We start from the raw sequence: 23,573 nt of genomic DNA on the forward strand, positions 1-23,573 counted from the left end.
ATAAGGATCTGAGAGTGGAAGGGATCCCTCTTGTATCCTAACTCAGAGATAAGATGAAAAGTGCAAGAGAAATTAAACATGAACATAACGACTTCCTAAAAGTTGCAATAATGAGAAAAGAACATGAGAATTCTGAACACTCATTCTCTGATGATGGGAAAAGAACAAGACTTATCCTGGAAGTAAATGGACAGATCAAAGTTTTTGAAGGTCCATTCCAGAAATGCTGAATTTGTGCCCACTCATACCTTTCCTTGTCTCATGGCAATGGTTGCATCCTTTCCACCCAACAGTGCATAGCCCTGTGTTCCAACCTCTGTAGGAAACTGCCTCTCATTAAGTAATAATGCAAGAACTCAGAACTAGGTCCCATCTCCTGCATGCACAGCATGGGTGGTGGATGCAACAACCACTGGGAGAGGGAGTCTGGATAGAGAGTAGACGACTGGTAAGCATGGATGTTTCCAGAGATTTGCAAATCATTCTCACCTAAGGGGCAATGCTGAAGGGGAGAATGTTATTGTTTCCTCTGAAACTTCAACCCATTCATCATTTCAAATACATACAGTAAGGCTCAGCACTTTTTTTCTTCTAGGAAAATACGTCTGTAAACATCTCCCAAATATGATCTTCTATAAGCTAACAGCCAGCATGCTGTTCCCTCAAATACTCCATTCCTCACTTTCTTAAACCTTTCCTTATTTGCCATGAGTACCAGGTCCAACCATCTTAGCTTTGCACCTCTGAACACATTTTGGAGAGTGGCTAATCCTTCAGTGTTTACAGCCCTGGGGCAGATGTGGTACTTCATTTGAGGCCTGCCCAAATCAGAATAAAGTATAACTATTGCTTCCTCAGTTTTTGATATTACAATTCCATGTATGCAGCCTGTGGTGACCCTGGTATCCTCACTCCCCACAACATTGCCAATTACATGATTCCTAAAGTTCTAAATCATTTGCCACCACTCATCGTTCTTTTATAGCTGGGTCTCTGGGCTCAAGTGAGTACCTTACATTCCCTACAAACTATCTCACCTGTGCTTTCCTGTCCTCCCTCCTCAAGCAGGTCCAAGACAGTGGACCTAAGGAATGGCAGCACAGTGACAGAGTTCATCCTCGTGGGCTTTGAGCAGAGCTCCTCTTCCACTCAGGCATTACTCTTTGTCCTCTTCCTAGCCCTCTACAGCCTTGCCATGGCCATGAATGGCCTCATCATCTTCATCACCTGGACAGACCCCAGGCTCAACAGCCCCATGTACTTCTTCCTTGGCCATCTGTCCTTCCTGGATGTCTGCTTCATCACCACCACTATCCCGCAGATGCTGATCCACTTGGTGGTCAAGAACCACATTGTCTCTTTTGTCTCTTGCTTGACCCAGATGTACTTGGTCTTCTGTGTGGGTGTGGCTGAGTGCATCCTCTTGGCTTTTATGGCCTATGACCGTTATGTTGCTATCTGCCACCCACTCAGCTATGCCCAGATCATGAGCCGGCAGGTCTGTGTGAAGCTGGTGAGTACTGCCTGGCTCTTTGGGCTGATCAATGGCATCTTTCTTGAGTATATGTCATTCCGGAATCCCTTTTGTAGAGACAACCACATAGAGAACTTCTTCTGTGAGGCCCCCATAGTGATTGCCCTGTCTTGTGGAGACCCCCAATTTAGTCTGAGAATGATCTTTGCCGATGCCATCGTGGTGCTACTCAGCCCCATGGTGCTCATTGTCATCTCCTATGCCCGCATCCTGGCCTCCATCCTTGGCAGAGCCTCCTCCTCAGGTCGAGGGAAGACCTTCTCTACTTGTGCCTCCCATCTGACTGTGGTCATCTTTTTCTACACCTCTGCCATGTTCTCTTATATGAACCCTCGCAGCACACATGGCCCTGACAAAGACAAGCCTTTCTCCCTCCTCTACACCATCATCACCCCCATGTGCAACCCCATCATCTATAGTTTTCGAAACAAGGAAATGAAGGGAGCCATGGTGAGGGCCCTTGGGAGGACCAGCCTGGCTTAGACTGAGTATTGAATCTGTCTAGTGGGAAGCCTCCAGAAAGAGAAGCTCCTTCACCAAGCCTTGACAATTGGGCAACTCACCAACACTGATAGACTCCAGGAAAATGCATTTATCATTTTCTTCTTACTAGCACCAGACTTGGAAGATCCTGTTGATGTTTAATGCTCATCTGTCTGATTTTACTCCCAATATCAATTAATCCTTCCAAGTTCTCCTACTAATACATGTCCATATGAAGTGGCAAGTGTAATGAAATGGAAAAGTTTATTCTCAAATTATGTGAAATGTAGTAGCCTCCTAAAGAGAAGGAAGGCTAGCCCATTGTTTGGGACATTTACTTCTAGTACGAAAGCAATTACTGGTATTTCATCTTTGAGAAGATAGCGTAGTGAGACCCATGAGGCAAATAGAGTGATGTATAGAAGTTAAGTGAAAAGCAGTGAGTGGGACAACTATGCAAAGAGTTGTACAATATTATCCCTATATGATGGCATCAAAATTATGCAAGAAGTTCCCAGAAAAAATAAGAACTGCAGAGATTTGGATTACTCCTTAAAGGAAGCAAGAGGAGGAGCTCTATGCCAAATACATGTGAATTATAAATGGGGAGGTGGGAGGGCAGAAGCAAGAGCAAGAAGGCTAAGGAGAGCACCCAGTTCCCCAGAGTATAAACCGGGAGTGGGGGTTATAGAATAAAATCTCCTAGGGTCAGAGAAGCTTCCAGTGACATTTGTGTTTTATAAATAGAACATAAAATGAACACTTTAACTTATTTGTGCATTTGTTTGCTTCCACTGGAAAACTTTGTCACTGGCTGGATGCCTGTTGTGCAGTTTAAATGTTTCCCTTTTCTTCATGAAGATTCCTTCTTATGTCTTGCTTTATTTATAATACACTACATTTCTTGAGACTCTGCTCACATCTCTTCTTTCTCCCCTACCCCTAGTCAATTACTTAATGTCTACAGCAGGGGTTCTCAGCAGGGATGAGTCTCTCGCCCAGGAGGTATTTGGCAATATCTGAAAACATTTTTTAGTTTTCATAACAGGAAAAGGGTACGTGTTACTGGCACCTAGTAGGTAGAGACGAGAGATGCTACTAAACATCCTATAATACATAGAACAGCTATCACAATAAACATTTATGCAGCCCAAGAAATCATTGGTGCTGTGGTTGAGTAACCCTGGTCAGGAGATAATGTATTAGAAGAGCAAATAAGGGAGATGATGAGAGGTATTAATCTGGAAAAAGAATAGACAGGAGGAAACCAAGAATTTAGAATACAGAATTCTATATACCTAGACATTTCTGGTTTACCATCAGCAAGATTTCTGCTGGCACTCTATAGCTGGAATCCATATAAATATTTGTGATAAAACCTTCCCTAAAACCTCTCTGTTTTATGACTAGTTAAGGTGGTGAGGAACAAGACCCTAAGCTTGCCTAGTCCTTTGAACATAGCTTGACTACCAAATTATTCTGATCATGTAAGAAATGTGAAGACTAAAAGAAGAAACTGTGCTTTACAGGTGGAAAAACATCTAACTCAAAGAAGGTAGAAGCTGTAGAGAATTGATTTTGGGAGAAAAGAATTACAGGTATTGTGGAAGGATGGAGCCCTGATCATAGAGAGAGAAACAAGAGAGAGATAATGAGAAAGCAGCATGTAGGTATTGCAAAAGAAAGAATTTTCCCAAAACCATTGACTGGGAAAAGGAGTCGGGCTGACTACCAGCAGTTTTTATAAGCATTGGAGCGCAAAATTTGAAGTTTTACAAATCCTCACCATAGGCAGTGTCATGCCTGGCAGGCTGACTGGTGCTCTGGTGGGGAAGGAGGGTCGAGGCCCAGGAACGGTCAGTACAATCTAAGAATTCCCTGGGTTGCATGGGAAGAAACAGTTCCCCTTCTTGGTCAGCATTTCAGAATGGTAGCACAGCAACTCTAGGGATAAAAGAACTGGAAGTGCCAACATGCTGCCCCATTCACCAATATAGGAACAGAGACACTAGCTCAGGGCAGTATACCTTGATGCTGGCTTTTTGCTGCACTTTACTATAAACTCCAAACCACTGTTTGAGTATGTGATGGCTTTTCTGGGATAAACCAGCACCAGCCACAACATGATGACAACCTCCCTCAGGGCATCAGCAGAAGTATATTCCTTGTGGGTATCTGAATTTGGAGTTCTGAAACCTAGCTATGACCCTGAGATAAAACACAGAGGTACTGCACTAATGGTAGTCAGACAGCTCAGGCACAGACAAGGTGAAAACAGGGATCTGACACAATCTGGTGATTGTTTGCTTTTCTGTATGTACTTCTTGAAGAGTAGTGAACTTCCTGGAACAACAGAGAAGGGCAATGCCATTTTCCTCCTGCCTACCTGCACTGACTGACTTCAGTGAGCAACAGAGCACAGCCCAGTGGAGATCAGGGCTGCTTACATGAGTCCCTGATCCCCTGTGCCCTGAGGCACATCTCTAATAGGGAAGTCCACCTGAGAATCAATGCAGCAGGCATCTCCCCCAGATGACAAGAACAATCCCTCTGCATATACCAAGTCACTCATCATAGAAAGCTGGAATGCTCTAGGTGAAACAGGATCTTGCTGTGTTTTTTTGTTTGGGGCAGGGAGGGAGGCTCATTTTAATATATCCTTACTCTCAGGAGCAGAGATATAGCAGGCTTTCCTAACAATCACACAAAAACCTGTGACTTAGACAAAACGAAAAGATGAAAGAATTCACCCCAAAAGAAAGAACAGGAAGAAGTACTGACCAGGGATTTACTCAATACAATTATAGGTAAGATGTCCGAACCAGAATTTTTTTTTCCTGAACCAGAATTTGAAACAACAATTATAAGGATACTAGCTGGGCTTAGGAAGCATAGAAAACACTAGGGAATCCTTTACTGCAGTGATAAAAGAACTATAATGTAGTCAAGCCAAAATGAAAAATACTATAGCTGAGATGCAAAACCAACTAGATGTAATGACAATGAGGATGAGCAAAGCAGAGGAACAAATCAGTGATATAGAAGATAAAATTATGGAAAATAATGAAGCTGAAAAGGAGAAGGAAAAAAAGGTATTGGATCATGAATGTAGACATAGGGAATTTAGCAATTCCTTAAAGCATAAAATTGTATCATAAGAGTCCCAGAAGAAAAGAGAGAAAAGGGAGCAGAAGGTTAATTTGAGCAAATTATAGCTGAAAACTTCCCTAATCTGGGGAAGGAAGCAAACTTAAAAATCCAAGAAGCACAGTGAACTCCATTAAATTCAACAAAAGCTGGCCATGACCAAGACATATCATAGTCAAATTCACAAAATACACAAACAAGAAAAGAATCTGGAACGCAATGGGGGTGGGGGCTTAACCTACAACAGAAGACAGATTAGGTTTGAAGCAGATCTGTCCACAGAAACTTGGCAGGCCAGAAAAGAGTGGCATGATACATTCAATGTGCTGGATGGGGAAAATATGCAGCCAAAAACATTCTATCCAGCAAGACTGTCATTCAGAATAGAAGGGGAGATAAAGAGTTCCCAAGACAAACAAAAACTAAAGGAGTTCATGATGACTAAACCAGCCCTGCAAGAAATATTAAAGAGGACTCTTTGAGTGGAGAGAAAAAAAGACCAAAAACAGGAAAGACTGGAAAGGAAGAGAGAACATCACTAGAAAGACCAACTTTACAGGTAACACAATGGCACTAAATTCATATCTATCAAAAATCACTCTGAATGTAAATAGACAAAATGCTTTAATCAAAATAAATAGGATATCAGAATGGATAAGAAAAAAAATACCCATTTATATGCTGTCTACAAGAGACTCATTTTAGGCCTAATGGCACTTGCAGATTGACAATGAGGAGGAATGAAACAGAGGAACAAATCAGTGATGTAGAGGATAAAATTATGGAAAATAGTGAAGCTAAAAAGAGAGAAAGAAAGGTATTGGATCATGAATGTAGATTTAGAGAATTTAGCAACTCTTCTGTGTGTGCTTCCTTAAGAGTAAGGGGATAGAGAACCAACTATCATGCTAATGAATATTAAAAGGAAGCCGGAGTAGTAATACTGATAGCAGAAAAACTAGATTTTAACCGAAAGACTAACAAGAGATGAAGAAGGGCATTATATCAGAATTAAGAGGTCTACTCATCAAGAATATCTAATAATTCATGCCCCAACTTGGGAGCACTGAAATATATAAATCATTTAGTAACAAACATAAAGAAACTCATTGATAATAATACAATAATTGGAAAGACCACAGATATATGGAGGTTAAAGAACATCCTACTAAATAATGGGTTAACCAGAAAATTAAAGGAGAAATTACAAAATACATGGAAGCAAATGAAAATGTAAACACAACAATCCAAATCCTCTGGGATGCAGCAAAGGTGGTCCTATGAGGGAAGAGTATTGCAATACAGAACTATCACAAGAAGCAAGAAAAATATCAAGTACACAATTTACCTTACACCTAATGGAGCTGAAAAAATAAGAAAAAGAAAAAAAAACACACATAAAGTTGAAAGCTAGCAGACAAAGGGAAATAATAAAGATTAGAGCAGAAATAAACAATACAGAAACAACAACAAAAAATCACCTGGTAGAACAGATCAAGGAAACTAATGGCTGGTACTTTGAAAGAAATCATAAAATTCATAAAGCCTTATCAAAAGATTTATCTTTATCAAAAAGAAAAGAGAAATGAGCCAAATAAATGGAACTATGAATGCAAGAGGAGAGATCACAACCAACACCAAAGAAATACAAATAATTGTCAGGGAATATTATGAAAAATTATATGCCAACAAACTGGGCAATCTGGAAGAAATGGACGAATTCCTAGAAACATACAAACTGCCAAAACTGAAACAGGAAGAAATAGAAAATTTGAACAGACCCATAACCAACAAAGAAATTGAATCAGTAATTAAAATCTCTCAACAAACAAAAGTCCAGGACCAGATGGCTTTGCAGGGGAATGCCACCACAAATTTCAAGAAGAGTTAATACCTAATCTTCTTAAAATGTTCCAAAAAATAGAAAGGGAAGGAAAACTTCCAAACTCATTCTATGAGGCCAGAATTACCTTGATCTCAAAAGCAGATTAAGACCTTGTTAAAAAGAAGAATTACAGACCAATATCCCTGATGGCTGCAAAAATTACCAACAAGATATGAGCAAATCCAAAAGTGCATTAAAAGAATTACTCACCACAATCAAGTGGGATTTATTCCTGGGCTGAAGGGGTGATTCAATATTTGCAAATCAATCAACAGACCACATTAATAAAAGAAAGGATAGGAACCATATGATCCTCTCAAGAGATGCAGAAAAAGGATTTGACAAAATGCAACATCCATTCTTGATTTTAAAAAACCACGTCAGGGATCCTTGGGTGGCTCAGCGGTTTAGTGTGCCTGCCTTTGGCCCAGGTCGTGATCCTGGAGTCCCGGGATCGAGCCCCACATCGGGCTCCCTGCCTGGGGCCTGCTTCTCCCTCTGCCTGTGTCTCTGCCTCTCTCTCTCTTTCTGTGTCTCTCGTGAATAAATAAATAAAATCTTTAAAAAAAATACAAAAATAAAACATAAAAAATAAAAAAATAAAAAACCACATCAACAAAGTTGGTATATATGGAACATACCTCAACATCATAAAGGCCATATACAAAAGACCCACAACTAATATCCTCAATGGGGAAAAACTGAGAGCTTTTCCTCTACAATCAGGGACAAGACAAGGATGTCCACTCTCAACATTACTATTTAATATAGTACTGGAAGTCTTAGCCTCAGCAATCAGACAAGAAAGGAAATAAAAAGGATCCAAATGGCAAGGAAGAAGTCAAACTTCCACTCTTTGTAGATGGCATGATACTCTATGTAAAAAACAAAATAGACTCCACAAAAAATTTGCTAAAACTAATACATAAATTCAGCAATGTTGCAGGATATAAAATCAATGCAAAGAAATATGTTGCATTTCTATTCACCAATAATGAAGCAGCAGAAAAAGAAATCAAAGTATCAATCCCAAATGCAATTGCAGCTAAAACAGTAAGATACCTAGGAACAAACCTCACCAAAGTAGTGAAGGATCTATATTCTGGAAACTATAGAACACTTATGAAGCAAATTGAAGGTGACACAAAGAAATGGAAAAACATTCCATGCTCATGAGCTGGAATCATGAACATTGTTAAGATAGCTATACGTCCCAAAACACTCAACATATTTAATGCAAACCCTATTAAAATCCCACTAGCTGAATGGGATAAACACTGGGTGTTATGCTATATGTTGGCAAATTGAACTCCAAGTAAATAAATAAATAAATAAAATGTGAAACAATGAAAATAATAATAATAATAATAATAATAATAATAATAATAAAATTCCACCAGCACTTTTCACAGAGCAAGAAAAACAATCCTAAATTTATATGGAACCACAAAAGACCCCAAATAGTCAAAGCATTCATGAAAAAAAAGAAAAGCAAAGCTGGAGACATCATGATTCAGGACTTCAAACTATATTACAAAGCTGTAGTCATCAAGACAGAATGGTACATAGACCAATGGAACAGAATAGAAAACCCAGAAATGAACCCACAACTATGTGGTCAACAAATCACTGACAAAGCAGCAAAGACTATCCAATGGGAAGTAGACAGTCCCTTCAACAGATGTGTTGGGAAAACTGGACAGCGACATGCAGAAGAATGAAACTGGACCACTTTGTTACATCATACACACACACACACACACACAAAAAAAAAAACTCAAAATGGATGAAAGGCCTAAATGGGAGACAGGAAACCAAAATTGTAGAGAACACAGGCAGCAGCCTCTTTGACTTCAGCCAGTGCAACTTCTTACTAGACACGTTGCCAGAAACCAGGGAAACAAGGGCAAAAATGAACTATTGGAATTCCTCCAAAATATAAAATGTTTCTGCACAGTGAAGGAAACAAGCAACAAACCTAAAAGACACCGTACAGAATAGGAGAATATATGCTGGGCAGCCCCGATGGCACAGCAGTTTAGCGCCGCCTGCAGCCCAGGGCGTGATCCTGGAGACCCTGGATCGAGTCCCACGTCAGGCTCTCTGTATGATGCCTGCTTCTCCCTCTGCCTGTGTCTCTGCCTCTCTCTCTCTCTCTTTGTCTCTATGAATAAATAAATAAAAGTCTTTTTTTAAAAAAAAAAAAAAGGAGAATATATGTTAAATGACATATCTGATAAAGGGTTAGTACCAAAATCTATAAAGAACTTATCCAAGATTACAACCCAAAAATGAATGATCCAATTTAAAAATAGGTAGGGGTGCCTGGGTGGCACAGTTGGTTAAGCCTCAGACTCTTGGTTTCAGCTCAGGTCATGATCTCTGGTGGTATTGATCCCCACATTAGGCTCCCCACCCAGTTCAGAGTCAGCTTGGGATTCTCACTCCCTCTGCCTCTGCTCTTCCTGATTGTGCTCATGATCTCTCTCTTTATATCTCAAATAAAAATAAATTAATTTAAAAATTTTTTAAAAAGTGCAGAAGACAGAATAGACATTTTTCCAAAGAAGACACAGAAACGGCTAACAGACCCATGAAAAGATACTCAACATCACTCATCATCAGGGAAATACAGATCAAAAGCATGATGAGATAGCACCTCACACCTGTCAGAATGCCTTAAATGAACAACACAGGAAGCAATAGATGTTGGCAAGGATGCAGGAAAAGGGGAACCCTCTTGCACTGTTGGTGGGAATGCAAACTGTTGCACCCACTGCAGAAAACAGTATGGGGCACCTCAGAAAGTTAAAAATAGAACTACCCAATATTCCAGTAATTTCACTATTGGGATTTACCAAAGGATACAAAAATACAGATCTGAAGGGCAAATGCACCCCAATATTTGTAGCAGCATTATCAGCAATAGCCAAACTATCACCCAAAGGTCCATCAACTTATGACTGGATAATGAGGATGTGGTCTATATATACAATGGATGTTTACTCAGCCATCGAAAAATGACATCTTGCCATTTGCAATGACATGGATGAGCCAGAGAGTCTTATCTTAAGTGAAATAGGTCAATCACAGAAAAAAGACCAAATGAATTCACTCATGGAATTTAAGAAACCAAACAGATGAACACATGAGAAGGTAAAAAGAGAGAAAAGGAAAGAAATCATAAGAGATTCTTAATGATAAAGAACAAAAAAGGAGCGATGATGGAGGGAGGGAGGTGGCAGATGTTCTAAATGGGTGATGGGTTTTAAGGAGGGCACTTGTTATGTTGAGCACTGGGTGTTACATGTAAGTGATGAACCACTAAATTAAAATTAAAAAAAAAAAAACAAACACCTTATGTGTTTGTCTCTGTCTCAGCCTACAACTTCTCCTAAAGTTTTCTCAAGGGCAGCCCGGGTGGCTCAGCAGTTTAGCGCTGCCGTCAGCCCAGGGCCTGATCCTGGAGACCCTGGATCGAGTCCCATTTCAGGCTCCCTGCATGGAACCTGCTTCTCCCTCTGTCTGTCTCCGCCCCTCTCTCTCTCTCTCTCTCTCTCTCTCTCTCTCATAAATAAATAAAATCTTTAAAAAAATAAAGTTTTCTCAAGTTATAAGACTTTTCCTACCTGACCATGCCCTTTGGCCTACCACTAGTATGGACTCTTACTTAAACTCTGTCCTTTTCCTCTGTTACTTCAGCTCCAACTTCATCCACCCCGCAGCCATCTTTTCCACATTCCCATCAATCTCACATCCCTACCTAACTAAATCCTATCATTCATCACCTTTGCTATTTGCAGTGGGACACCTGCAATTGCCATTTAGTGAAGCCTATGAAAATCATGTGGGGATACTTATGGGAAGACATCCTGGTTGGCCTCAACTAAGAGTTACTTAGTAGGAGAGAGGAAGGCAGGAGAATATTTGAGGATGTTATTGTCCTGGTCCTTCCCTGGTGTCCCAGAGTTACTGTCGGGTGGCCTTCTCCTACAGCTCCCTTCCCTATCCTCATAAGGTGGTAACAATTCATTTCTCTTGAGAGGCCAGGATGCTTCACCATCCCTTTTTGATTCCTCTTAACCCTCCCACATCCTTGAAAGCACTTCATTATTCCTATTTAAGTATACCAACCATTTCCCCCCAGCACAGTAACCTAGTAAAGGTAGCAGGCACATATTACCAAAAATAAATTGAAAATATCTCAAAATAGAACATATACTAGTCCATAGAGCAAATCTCAAATCAAGTTAATGATATGTAGTCACACAGACCAAGCTCTCTGACGATAAGGCACTTAAGTTAGAAATCAATATCAAAAAGTTAACTAGAGGGCAGCCCTGATGGCTCAGTGGTTTAGCACCTGCCTTCAGCCCAGTGCGTGATCCTGGAGTCCTGGGATAGAGTCCCACATCGGGCTCCCTGTGCCTGTGTCTCTGCATCTCTCTCTCTCTCTCTCTCTCTCTGTGTGTGTGTCTTTCATGAATAAATAAATGAATAAATGAAATCTAAAAAAAAAAAAGTTAACTAGAAGGAAACCTATATGGTTGGAAATTAAGAAACAGAATTCTAATTCTCCCATTTACCAAAGAAGGAAGAGAAGTCTGGTCCAACATGGAAAGAGTAAAGAGCTTGGACATTGTCACTTCCACCGTCACCAAAAACCAAGGGTAAACCAAGGGAACGTCAACAACACTTCTTAGATCTATCAGAGAATTAAAGGCACAGGGGAAAGCACCACCCCAAAAACTGGGAGACAAGTGAACACAGAAAATGACAGCTTTCTGGGAGTAGAAACAGTAACTGGAGACCGGCCAAAATATTTAGAGGGGATCGACTGCTTATTGGAGACGGAATGGGCTAACTTCAGAGATAAAAACTCCTAAGGGTCTGCCCTCCATGGAACCCTCATAGATTCATGAGTTTTACTTCCAGCAGCCTCACCAGATTCTCATGATGAAGATTAGGAAAAAATCCCCTTGTGATCAGCAAGGAGAAGGGACAAGTTAACCTTTAGAAAGAAGCCCAGAGAGCACTGTCTGGCCTCAAGGAAAACTATCGTATGAGAACCTAATGAATCTAGGAAAGAATTCATTAAAAAAAAAAAAAAACTGAAACAAAACATGAAAAACACTGAGACGGACCTGCGAAGGTTCGAGCCCAGGTCATAGGCTCACTAGAAGACTGACCAAATGATGGGAGTATGGAATGCTTCTGCTCCCCTTTACCTAACCACTACATCAATACGGTGGAAACTTTCAAAGGTCACAGCTAAAAGAGCTGCAATGCTCATACCCTATTTAAAGAGTCTAAAGGGAAACCAAACAGACAGCGAAGGAGAGAAAAGCAAGGACATGAAAAGAAATTTGAGCATCTGAAACCACAGCTACAGCAAACCTTAAACAGCCTAATGCCTAACACAAAACTTCCCACTAAGCGCATATTTATATCAATTCCTATGATCTGATACCTCATGTCAGGCTTTCAGCAACAGATTTGATTATGATTATAATTGGAAAATTTTACAAACCCAAAATTAGTAATGGAACTAATTATAATTTTGTGGGATATACCTAGAGTAATGCTTTCTTTTATTAGGAAAAAAATTGTGTTAAAAAGTAATAAATTAAGCTACCAACTTAATTACAGAATAATAGACTCTGCAAAGAATATGGAAGGAATAAAAATGCATATACTGTATTGTTTCAAACAAACCCAGTGGTACACCTGGGTTGCTCAGTTGTTGGCCATATGCCTTTGACTCAGGTCATGATCAGGGTCCTGGGATCAAGTCCCACACCAGGCTCCCTGTGGGGAGCCAGCTTCTCCTCTGCCTATGTCTCTGTCTCTGTGTGTGTGTATCTTTCATAAATAAATTTTAAAAAATCTTTAAAAAAAAAACCAACATTTGATTAAATTGATAGAATTAGAAGAAAATAATTTCACAGGTCTTGGCATGACTGATCAAAAATAAACAGACTTAAACAATATTAAGAATGAAAGGAGCACAAAACTATAGATGTTACATAATGAGTTATAAGAGGCCTCTGTTTCTGGTATTGAAGGACCAATGTAATTTAGACCAACTATGTCACTAAGAACAATAGCTGAACAGATGTTTCAAAACATCCTCTTGAAGGCACTTAAGCACTAAAAAGGCAGTGAAGTATTTGGGAGCTAAGACCCAGGAATGGTCAATCTGCATTTGAGCAGATCTAGGAAGAGCTGATAAGAGGATTAGTAAAGTGGGAGATGTGTCATAAATAAGATGAAAGAAAGAATGGACAGAGCAAATACAGTATCTGAAGAGAAAATAGCTGAGATTTTTCCAAAACTGAACGACATCAGTGCACGGGTTAAAGAGGCTCTAAGTGCACCCAAACTGTATTATTTATAAAAAGAAATACACACATGGGCACACCATTACAACTCCTGAAAATGAGAGACAAAGAGGGAAAATTTAACAGCTTCCTGAAGAAAAGACAGAGTCCTTTCAAAAGAAGCACAATTAGATTGACAGCGGTCTACTCAACAATAAAAGTCAAAGTATAAATTTTATCTTATAAAAAACTCCATTGTAGTAGACTAGAGAGGAGCTGGAAGTCAAAGAAAGATAAAACTCCCATTCTTGTTGGTAATGTAACTGGTGCCATGGCTATGGAAAACAGTATGAAGTTACCTTAAAAAGTTAAAAATAGAACTACCCTACGATCCAGTAACTCCACTACTGAGTATTTACCAAAAAAATACAAACACACTAATTCATACAGATAATGCATTGTAGGAAAGAAACATGCAAGGATAATACATGTTTATATCAGCATTATTTACGGTAGTCTAAATTATGGAAGCATCTCAATTGTCCATGGAGAGATGAATGGATAAAGAAGATATGGTATATATACACAACAGAATATTATTCTACCATTACAAAGAATGAAATGTTGTTACCTGCAACAACGTAGATGGAGCTGGAGAATATAATGCTAAGAAAAATAAGTCGGTCAGAGTAAGACAAATACTATATGCTTTCACTCATAGATGGCATTTATGAAACAACAAAAAAACACACAGAGATATTTTTTTAAAGTAAGTAAAAAAGGAGAGAGGCAAACCAAGAAAGATTCTTAGCTATATAGAACAAACTGATGCTTACCAGAGGGGTGGTAGGTGGAGTGATGGGTAAAATAGGCAATGGGTTTTAAGGAGTGCATTTGTCATGATGAGCACTGGGTGATGTATCGGTATAGTGTACCATCATTCTGTGGTACACCTGAATTACTATATGGTACACCTGAAACCAATATAACACAGTCTGTTAACTATACTGGAATTTAAAACATTTTTAAAAATACTTCTAGATTTTGCTTACTAACCCTTCATCAGATACATAATTAGCAAATATCTTCTCCCATTCCATAGGGTGTCTTTTAGTTTTATTGTTTCCTTCACTGTGCAGAGCTTTATATCTGCACTATTGAAGTCACAATAGTTCATTTTTGCTGTTCTCGTATGAATATTCCTTGAAAAGATAAAAATAGAACTACCCTATGACCCACCAAGTGCACTACTACATATTTACACAAAAGATACAAAACACTGATTTGAGGGGAGAAATGCACCCCTACTATTTATAGTAGCATTATCAATAGCCAAAGTAGTAAAAAGTCCAAAGGCCTATTAAATGATGAATGTATAAAGAAGATGGTGTATGTGTGTGTGTGTATAAATATAGATATAAATACAAATACAGATATAGATATATATGAAGTGGAAATTACTCAACCATCAGAAGAATAAAATCTTGCCATTTGCAATGACATGAATGGAGCTAGAGAGTATTATACTAAGCAAAATAAGTCAGAGAAAGACAAATACTATATGATTTCCCTCATATTGGGAATTTAAGAACCAAAACAGATGAACATAGGGAAAGAAGGAAAGAGAGAGGGAAGCAAACCATAAGGGACTCTTAATGGTAGAGAACAAAATGAAGGTTCATGGAGGGAGGTGGAAAGGGATAAGCTAGATGAGTGATGCATAATAAGGAGAGCACTTGTAGGGATGAGCACTGGGTGTTATATATCAGTGATGAATCACTAAATTCTACACCTGAAACCAAATTTACCATATATGTTCACTAACTAGAATTCAAATAAAAAGTTGACAAAATATTTCTATAAATAAAGAACCAGACACAGGATTTTAAGGCAAATACTACCAACCAAGGAAAAGTAATCTATTTTAGATAACCGGAAAAAGAGGGAAACACCTCTACTCTTTAAATGATAACTTCAATACCAAAACTTGTTAAAGACAAAATAAACTAATCTCACTCTCAACCATACTTGCAAAATTCTTAAAGAAAACAGACTCCTACAATGTATTAAAAATATAATACCTTATGTCATGAACAAAGTTGAGTTTATTCCAGTACTAATTCAGAGTTTATTTCACATCAGAAAATGAATTATGCAAATAACTACATTAAAGGACAAAATAAAGAAAAATCACATGGCAATCTCAGTAGAGGCAGGAAAGTCGTCTGTTTTATTAAACATTTATGCCTGTTTATAATTTTATTAAAAAAAACAACACTTCTCAGCAGACCAGGAATAGAAATGAAGTTCCTTAAGCTATTAAAATATTTATACACCAAAACTCAACTGCAAATATCCTCCTCCAAAAGCGAAACATTAAAATTACCTTGAGATCATAAATAAGCAGGGGAACCATTATCCCTACTTTTATTCAAGATTGTAGTTTTTCTTTTTTTCACTTAGATTTTACTTAGTTAACAGAATGCAGTATTGGTACTGGTTTCCGGAGTAGAATTCAGTGATTCCTCACTTAGATATAATATGCAGTGCCCATGACAATAAGTGCCTTTTTTTTTTTTTTTTTTTTTTATGATAGTCACAGAGAGAGAGAGAGAGACAGAGACACAGGCAGAGGGAGAAGCAGGCTCCATGCACCGGGAGCCCGACGTGGGATTCGATCCCGGGTCTCCAGGATCGCGCCCTGGGCCAAAGGCAGGCGCCAAACCGCTGCACCACCCAGGGATCCCCAGGTGCCTTCTTTAATACCTAGCTATCATCCAGTGTAGCTCAGTGGTTAGACATCGGCCTTCAGCTTGGGTCATGATCCTGGGGTCTTGGGTTGAGCCCTTCATTGAGCTCCATGCTTGGTGGGGAGCCTGAATCTCTCTCTTCCACTCTTCCTGCAGGATCTTTCTCTCTCTGTCTGTCTCTCTGTCTCTCTCTGTCAAATAAATAAATAAAATATTTTTTAAAATAGTAATAATACCCACATCCATCTAGCCCATCCCCACCATCTCCCTCCATCAACCCTCACTGTGTTCTCTGATGTAAAGAGTCCTTTATGGCTTGTCTCCTTATTCTTTTCCCCCTTTCCATATGTTCATCTACTTTCTTTCCTAACATTTGCATATGAGTGAGATAATATGGTATCTGTCTTTCTCTGACTCACTTATTTCCCTCTAGTTCTATCCACATTGTTGCCAATGGGAAGATGTCATTCTTTTTGATGACTGAGAGATATTCCATTGTGTATACATACTTAAGATTATATGGAAGATCTAGAAAGTACAATAAAGCAAGGATAGATACCAATAGATACCAATAGATAATTGGTATAAGAACCGGAAATAAAAAAGCAAAACTGTCATCATTTACAAATGATGTATGGTGGTCTTCATAGAAAAACTAAAAGAATGTACAGATAATACACTAAAATTGGAAGATCTTAACAAGGTTACTGGGCACAAAATCGATATACAAAAACTGAATTGCACTCTATATACCCACAAGCATATTAGAAAATTAAAATTTTATGATGCCACTTAAATAGTATCCAAAATGTAAAGTACATAGGAATAACCCTAATGACAACAGGCAATCCTTCATGGAAAGATGCATATGATTCATGGACAGTCTCTAGAGAAAATCTAAACAAATGGAAATATACACAGACTTACGTCACATAGCATCAGTAAACAACTCCTTGCTCTAATGGCTCTGGAAATTATACCACTTTTGGACATCTCTTTTTTTGATTTACAAGTGACCCTTGAACAACACGGGTCTGAACTATGAAAAACCACTTACACATGGATTTTGTACAGTACAGTGCTCCAAATGTATTTCCTCTTCCTAGTGATTTTCATAATAAAATTTCCTTTCCTCTAGCTTGCTTTATTGTGCCAATACAATATATAATACATATAACACAAAATATGTGTTAATCAACTATTTATGTGATCAGTAAGGTTTCCAGTCAACAGTAGGCTTTTAGTTGTTAAGTTTTGGGGGAATTAAAGTTTTATGCAGATGTCTGCTGCCCAAAGGGCTGGTGCTTCTCACCCTTAGTTGTCCCAGGGTCAACCATAAATATTTTGTTACCTAAGTTGAATTGTGTATCATGCTTGGGTTGGAATTCTGTCAATAAAATGTTGTAGACAAGAGGTTATAAGGAAATGAGGAGACCAGCAAGCTTACTTCTAGCATATCAATTAATGTTATAGAAATAGCTATGTTTAAAGAACTTTACAAATTGGGGGTTTTTTTCGGGAATTTTTGGGTGGATATCTGAAGGAATCTCAGATACCTTGTACTGCAAAGATCAATATCCTGAAACTTAACTTTTGTGATTTATGCTTTAAAAACATGCCTTCCTCCATCCTGAGTTATGTTACAGAAATGTCCCACTGAAATGAGTTTTTAATTTGAAAATGGTGGTGGAGGTATATAGTGGAGTGCGGAGAAAAACCCATCCTGCACATTTAGAATGAATCAATTTTATAGGAGTCCAGGCTCTCCAGGAGTAGAAAGATGAGTGGGGGATGTGAGGATGCCTGTCTCTTTTTTTTTATTGTACAGATTCTAATTCAGTGCTGAGCAGTCTGGATCTTAGAAGAGCAGTGGGTGGATCAGGAGGAAAAAAGTTCTGCAGATCTGAAGAAAGGAAGTGTGATCAGGGAGTGGTAGAGGACGCTGGTTAGGAGGGGAGCATGTTACCAAGGGGAGCATGTGACTGTGTGTTTACCACCCTATTGACATCATTTAAAAAGTTGACTGGAGCAGAGTGGGTACCCACCCAATGTTTATTATTCTGTTGAATGCAGCATAATGGTATGAAAAAGTATTTCACTGGGGACAAAGGGAGCGCTGCCTACGTCATCAGAAACCCTGGCTAGAAAATGATTTCAAAATAAAATTGATAGATTAGAGTTAAAAGGCTTCAGGATTTGAAGCTGAGGACATGGGGATAATGATACTTCTGGGCCACTTTGTCTATCATATTATCAGGTCAATGGACCAGAACTTTTGTGGGAAAACCTGAGACTATTCTATACACCAGGCCACCTGCCATGGACATAGCCTCACAAGGGAGCATTGGAATGAACTGGTATGAGACTATCCCTGGAGATCCAGTTAGAATGGTAATACCTCACAGAAAATAGTTGTTGGCCTTATTACACTTGGCTCCTCACAGTAACCGGTTAGAATCTCACACCTGCCTGTGTGCATATATTCCTTACCACTGTAAACAAGCTTCTGGTTTGGAGCAGAATTCACTGCACCCTCACTCTGTGACTGTGGATCCCTCTTCCGGGCCTGAGATCAGCACAGCCAATGTCATCGCCTTCATTTACCAAAGCCCATGGAGAAGGTCAGTGAACGTGCTCACTTCTGCAGTGAAAGCTGACCCTGACTTGGTTGGCATCCTTCAGAGATTAATCCCCCTGGTTCCCTCAGTGACCACCTGTGTTCAGATGCCACCAAGGGTCTGCACACGGAGGCCATGAAGGAGACTCCATTAACCTCCAGCTTGTCCATTTTTCCCTCTCTAGTTGCCTACCTCCGTCTCTGCTTTTCTAATTCTCTCCCGACTACTCTGTTCTCTGAATCACCCCCCTGAGTTTCCATCAGGCTCTCAGAGTCTGCCCAGCAGTGCTCATGCCTCTGGATGAGGGGCACATGCCTTGCATGTGTCTGGTGGGGCCAGTCTGGTTTGCAAAGACCCGTCTGTAACTGATGCAGAGAGGGAGACAATCCAGAAGCTCAGTCTTTCATTTCCAGAACTTGAGGGAGCAGTACCTTAATACCTGGCTATTTGATTCTGATTCCAAATGACCAGGGAGCTATGTCTAGCCTGCCTAGTCACCCTCTCAGTCTCTTTTTCCACCTTTGGCTTTTCTCCTCATTTATTCTGTGCCATGATTTGGGTCCTTAGTTCTCTGTCTCCTGATGAGCTTCTCTCTGTCCCTTCCCTGCAGGGTCACCTATTCCTAACTTTTCCACATATACACCGTTTTATTTTTTTTTATTCTCTCTTTTTTTTAATAAATTTATTTTTTATTGGTGTTCAATTTACCAACATACAGAATAACACCCAGTGTTCATCCCGTCAAGTGCCCCCCTCAGTGCCCGTCACCCACTCACCCCCACCTCCCGCCCTCCTCCCCTTCCACCACCCCTAGTTCGTTTCCCAGAGTTAGGAGTCTTTATGTCTGTCTCCCTTTCTGATATTTCCCACACATTTCTTCTCCCTTCCCTTATATTCCCTTTCACTATTATTTATATTCCCCAAATGAATGAGAACATATAATATTTGTCCTTCTCTGATTGACTTACTTCACTCAGCATAATACCCTCCAGTTCCATCCACGTTGATGCAAATAGTGGGTATTTGTCATTTCTAATGGCTGAGGAATATTCCATTGTATACATAAACCATATCTTCTTTATCCATTCATGTTTCTATGGACACCGAGTCTCCTTTCACAATTTGGCTATTCTGGACATTGCTGCTATAAACATCAGGGTGCAGGTATCCCGGCGTTTCATTGCATCTGTATCTTTTGGGTAAATCCCCAACAGTGCAATTGCTGGGTCATAGGGCAGGTCCATTTTTAACTCTTTTAGGAACCTCCACACAGTTTTCCAGAGTGGCCGCACCAGTTCATATTCCCACCAACAGTGTAAGAGGGTTCCCTTTTCTCTGCATCCTCTCCAACATTTGTGGTTTCCTGCCTTGTTAATTTTCCCCATTCTCACTGCTGTGAGGTGGTGTCTCATTGTGGTTTTGATTTGTATTTCCCTGATGGCAAGTGATGCGGAGCATTTTCTCATGTGCTTGTTGGCCATGTCTATGTCTTCCTCTGTGAGATTTCTGTTCATGTCTTTTGCCCATTTCATGATTGGATTGTTTGTTTCTTTGGTGTTGAGTTTAAGAAGTTCTTTATAGATCTTGGATACTAGCCCTTTATCTGATACGTCATTTGCAAATATCTTCTCCCATTCTGTAGGTTGTCTTTTAGTTTTGTTGACTGTATCGTTTGCTGTGCAAAAGCTTCTCATCTTGATGAAGTCCCAATAGTTCATTTTTGCCTTTGTTTCTTTTGCCTTCATGGATGTATCTTGCAAGAAGTTACTGTGGCTGAGTTCAAAAAGGGTGTTGCCTGTGTTCTCCTCTAGGATGTTGATGGAATCTTGTCTCACATTTAGATCTTTCATCCATTTTGAGTTTATCCTTGTGTATGGTGAAAGAGAATGGTCTAGTTTCATTCTTCTGCATGTGGATGTCCAATTTTCCCAGCACCATTTAATGAAGAGACTGTCTTTCTTCCAATGGATAGTCTTTCCTCCTTTATTGAATATTAGTTGACCATAAAGTTCAGGGTCCACTTCTGGGTTCTCTATTCTGTTCCATTGATCTATGTGTCTGTTTTTGTGCCAGTACCACACTGTCTTGATGACCACAGCTTTGTAGTACAATCTGAAATCTGGCATTGTGATCCCCCAGAAAACCCAAAAGCCTCCACCCCAAGATTGCTAGAACTCATACAGCAATTTGGCAGTGTGGCAGGATATAAAATCAATGCCCAGAAGTCAGTGGCATTTCTATACATTAACAATGAGACTGAAGAAAGAGAAATTAAGGAGTCAATCCCATTTACAATTGCACCCAAAAGCATAAGATACCTAGGAATAAACCTAACCAAAGAGGTAAAGGATCTATACCCTAAAAACTATAGAACACTTCTGAAAGAAATTGAGGAAGACACAAAGAGATGGAAAAATATTCCATGCTCATGGATTGGCAGAATTAATATTGTGAAAATGTCAATGTAACCCAGGGCAATTTACACGTTTAATGCAATCCCTATCAAAATACCATGGACTTTCTTCAGAGAGTTAGAACAAATTATTTTAAGATTTGTGTGGAATCAGAAAAGACCCCAAATAGCCAGGGGAATTGTATACACCGTTTTATGACATGTGAAAACTTTTCCTAGTTCCTTCTCTCTATTGCAGTCTCTCTAGTTCTCTCTTTGGCTTTAACTTTTCTCCTTTTTTGTTTGGTGTGGGTGGGATCTCTCTACTATGTCTAGGACTACTTTTTCTCATTTCTTTCTTCTCTCGATCCTTCCGCTTGGTGTTTGTGAAAGTGGGTATTTTCTACTTACCTGGTATTTTGCTTTCTTGTTCCCTGGAGAAAGAGAGGTTGAAAAGTGATTCAAGGATGATCCTCCCTTAGTGATTGTGCTCCAGAGCTTGAGGCTGATGTTTTTGCTATGTTTCTGTAAGCCAGATTAAGAGTAAATGGGACTCAAATATTTGGGGGTTAAAACTGAGTTAGATGGAAAGATCTTCCTGACAAAGAGAGGCAGTAACCATTAGGAATAAGGAGATCCTCCTCTTTCTCTTGGTTTCTGTACTTGGGAAGCTGGCCAGATGTTTACAGTAGTCCTTCCACATGTGAAGTGAAACCACAGAGAGAGGGAGAAGAAACAGAGATCACATCTAATGTTTTTTAATGTGCAATACATGGCAACCTCTAATTACATGTTATTTTAGCTAATCCTTATTTTATAGGAGAAAAAACTTGTGACTCAGCTAGCCAACTGCACATTATAATGACAATGTCAAGTTTGAATTTCAGGTATGCTTGCCTCTATAGTCCCTGTCCTTAGCCTCTTAGCCTCACTGCTTCCCTATAAGGTGAGATACCAGGTTCCAGATATTTGTTGAGTGTCTAAATATATAGGTATTCACCTTCTAAAATCATCCATTTGTTAGTCTAGGAATCTTTCTGTGCTTCAGCTTTTTTCTCTTCTATCAGTATGCACTTCTCTCCCTCTTTCTCTCTCTCTCACGATCTCTCATTTTTTTCTCTTTCTTCTCTAAGCTCCTTAGAGCCATTCCAGATTTCTTTCTCGAAATTTACAATGGAAATTAGCTGAGATTCACTAATACCACAGAACAGCTGAAATTATCTAATCTTCCCATGTTGAATAATTCTTGATTACTAAAGTCTCCAATTTCTTATTCATCCCGCTTTGGACATACACTCATTCAGAGGAAGATCATTAGGCATACCTTTGCATATCATTTCCTTTCTCCTTCCCTTGGTTTTTTGGTTGTTTTACTCTTTAAGTTTCCATATGGCAGGTGACTGCATTAAGGGAAAAGAGCAACACGTGTAGTCTGGTTTCACTATAGGTTCTAATGGGACAGTAAGTTCACATTAGGACTCAGATAGTGAATGGAGAAGGCCAAGGAAGAGCAAGTCCTATGGGATGGAGACAGGCAACATATGAAGTTAGAACTTCAGCTATGATATGAAATTGAGGTTATTTTTGGTAATTCCATTATTTATGGTGTCTCCCATTAGTTCAGATCAATAGGAAGGATCTTCTGGGAGAGCATGTAACCTACATTTACCTTTTGCACATCACAGGAATCTAGCCCATCACAAACACCTGCCATGCTCAGCATTGGCACATGCATAACACGTGTTGGCCAGGCCAGGCCATTGTCACGGACTGCAGGCACTCCAGAGGGCCTCAGGTTCAGAGATATAGGGAGAGATAGAAGTGTATCCAGGAGCAAATAGGTAGCTGAACCAAAAAGAAGGCAGAAGACTGAAAAACAATGAGAGAATTTAGAACATTTCTACAATTTACCTCAATGGGCTAAATCTCTGTTGTGGGCCAGTTATGACCATACCCAGTGAGGAGCAAAGAGACTACTCAGTGTCCATCTCACTTAAGAAAAAGAGATATTGGAATGGACTTAAAATAGATAACAGGGGAAATGGTAGGTCTATAGAAACACTTCTGCAGTGAGTTTGTAAGACATTGACATGGGTTGCTAAGTTGTAACAGAGTTGCCAGCAGAAGAAGCTTCCAGGGACTCTCAGTGATGATTGGTTGTCCTTCCTTAGAAATCATTTACATCTGTCTTCCACATGCCTTCTCAACCATGCATCCATATGCTTTGATCTGTACAACTTTGTTAGGTCTTCCATGGCAAAAATCTGTTACCCATTGCCTTCTAATTTTATTCCTAAATTCCTCGAAGTTCATACACATGTGTTAGTGAAAATCATGGCATTCCAAAGTTACCTCTCAAATCTGAAAATCTTCAAAACTGCCACAATTACACAGCATTCTGAATAATGTGTAAATTCAGAAGGAAAACCAAGGATATCTTTCTG

At 39.4% G+C, this 23,573-nt stretch overlaps 1 protein-coding gene and 1 long non-coding RNA gene across 2 annotated transcripts in view; both read left to right on the forward strand.

Moving 5' to 3' along the window:
• LOC144296914 (uncharacterized) overlaps window positions 1-23,573 on the forward strand; it is a 67,212-nt gene that overhangs the window by 872 nt on the left and 42,767 nt on the right. The gene's annotated exons all lie outside the window — the stretch shown is intronic.
• On the forward strand, window positions 54-2,154 carry LOC144297698 (olfactory receptor 10AD1-like). Its single transcript, XM_077871894.1, has 2 exons — window positions 54-182; window positions 986-2,154. Exons 1-2 carry the CDS (start codon window positions 54-56, stop codon window positions 2,015-2,017), a joined length of 1,161 nt encoding a protein of 386 aa, XP_077728020.1. The 3' UTR covers window positions 2,018-2,154.

The sequence above is a fragment of the Canis aureus genome, chromosome 25, assembly GCF_053574225.1.
Source record: "Canis aureus isolate CA01 chromosome 25, VMU_Caureus_v.1.0, whole genome shotgun sequence".
Classification (NCBI taxonomy): Eukaryota; Metazoa; Chordata; class Mammalia; order Carnivora; family Canidae; genus Canis; species Canis aureus.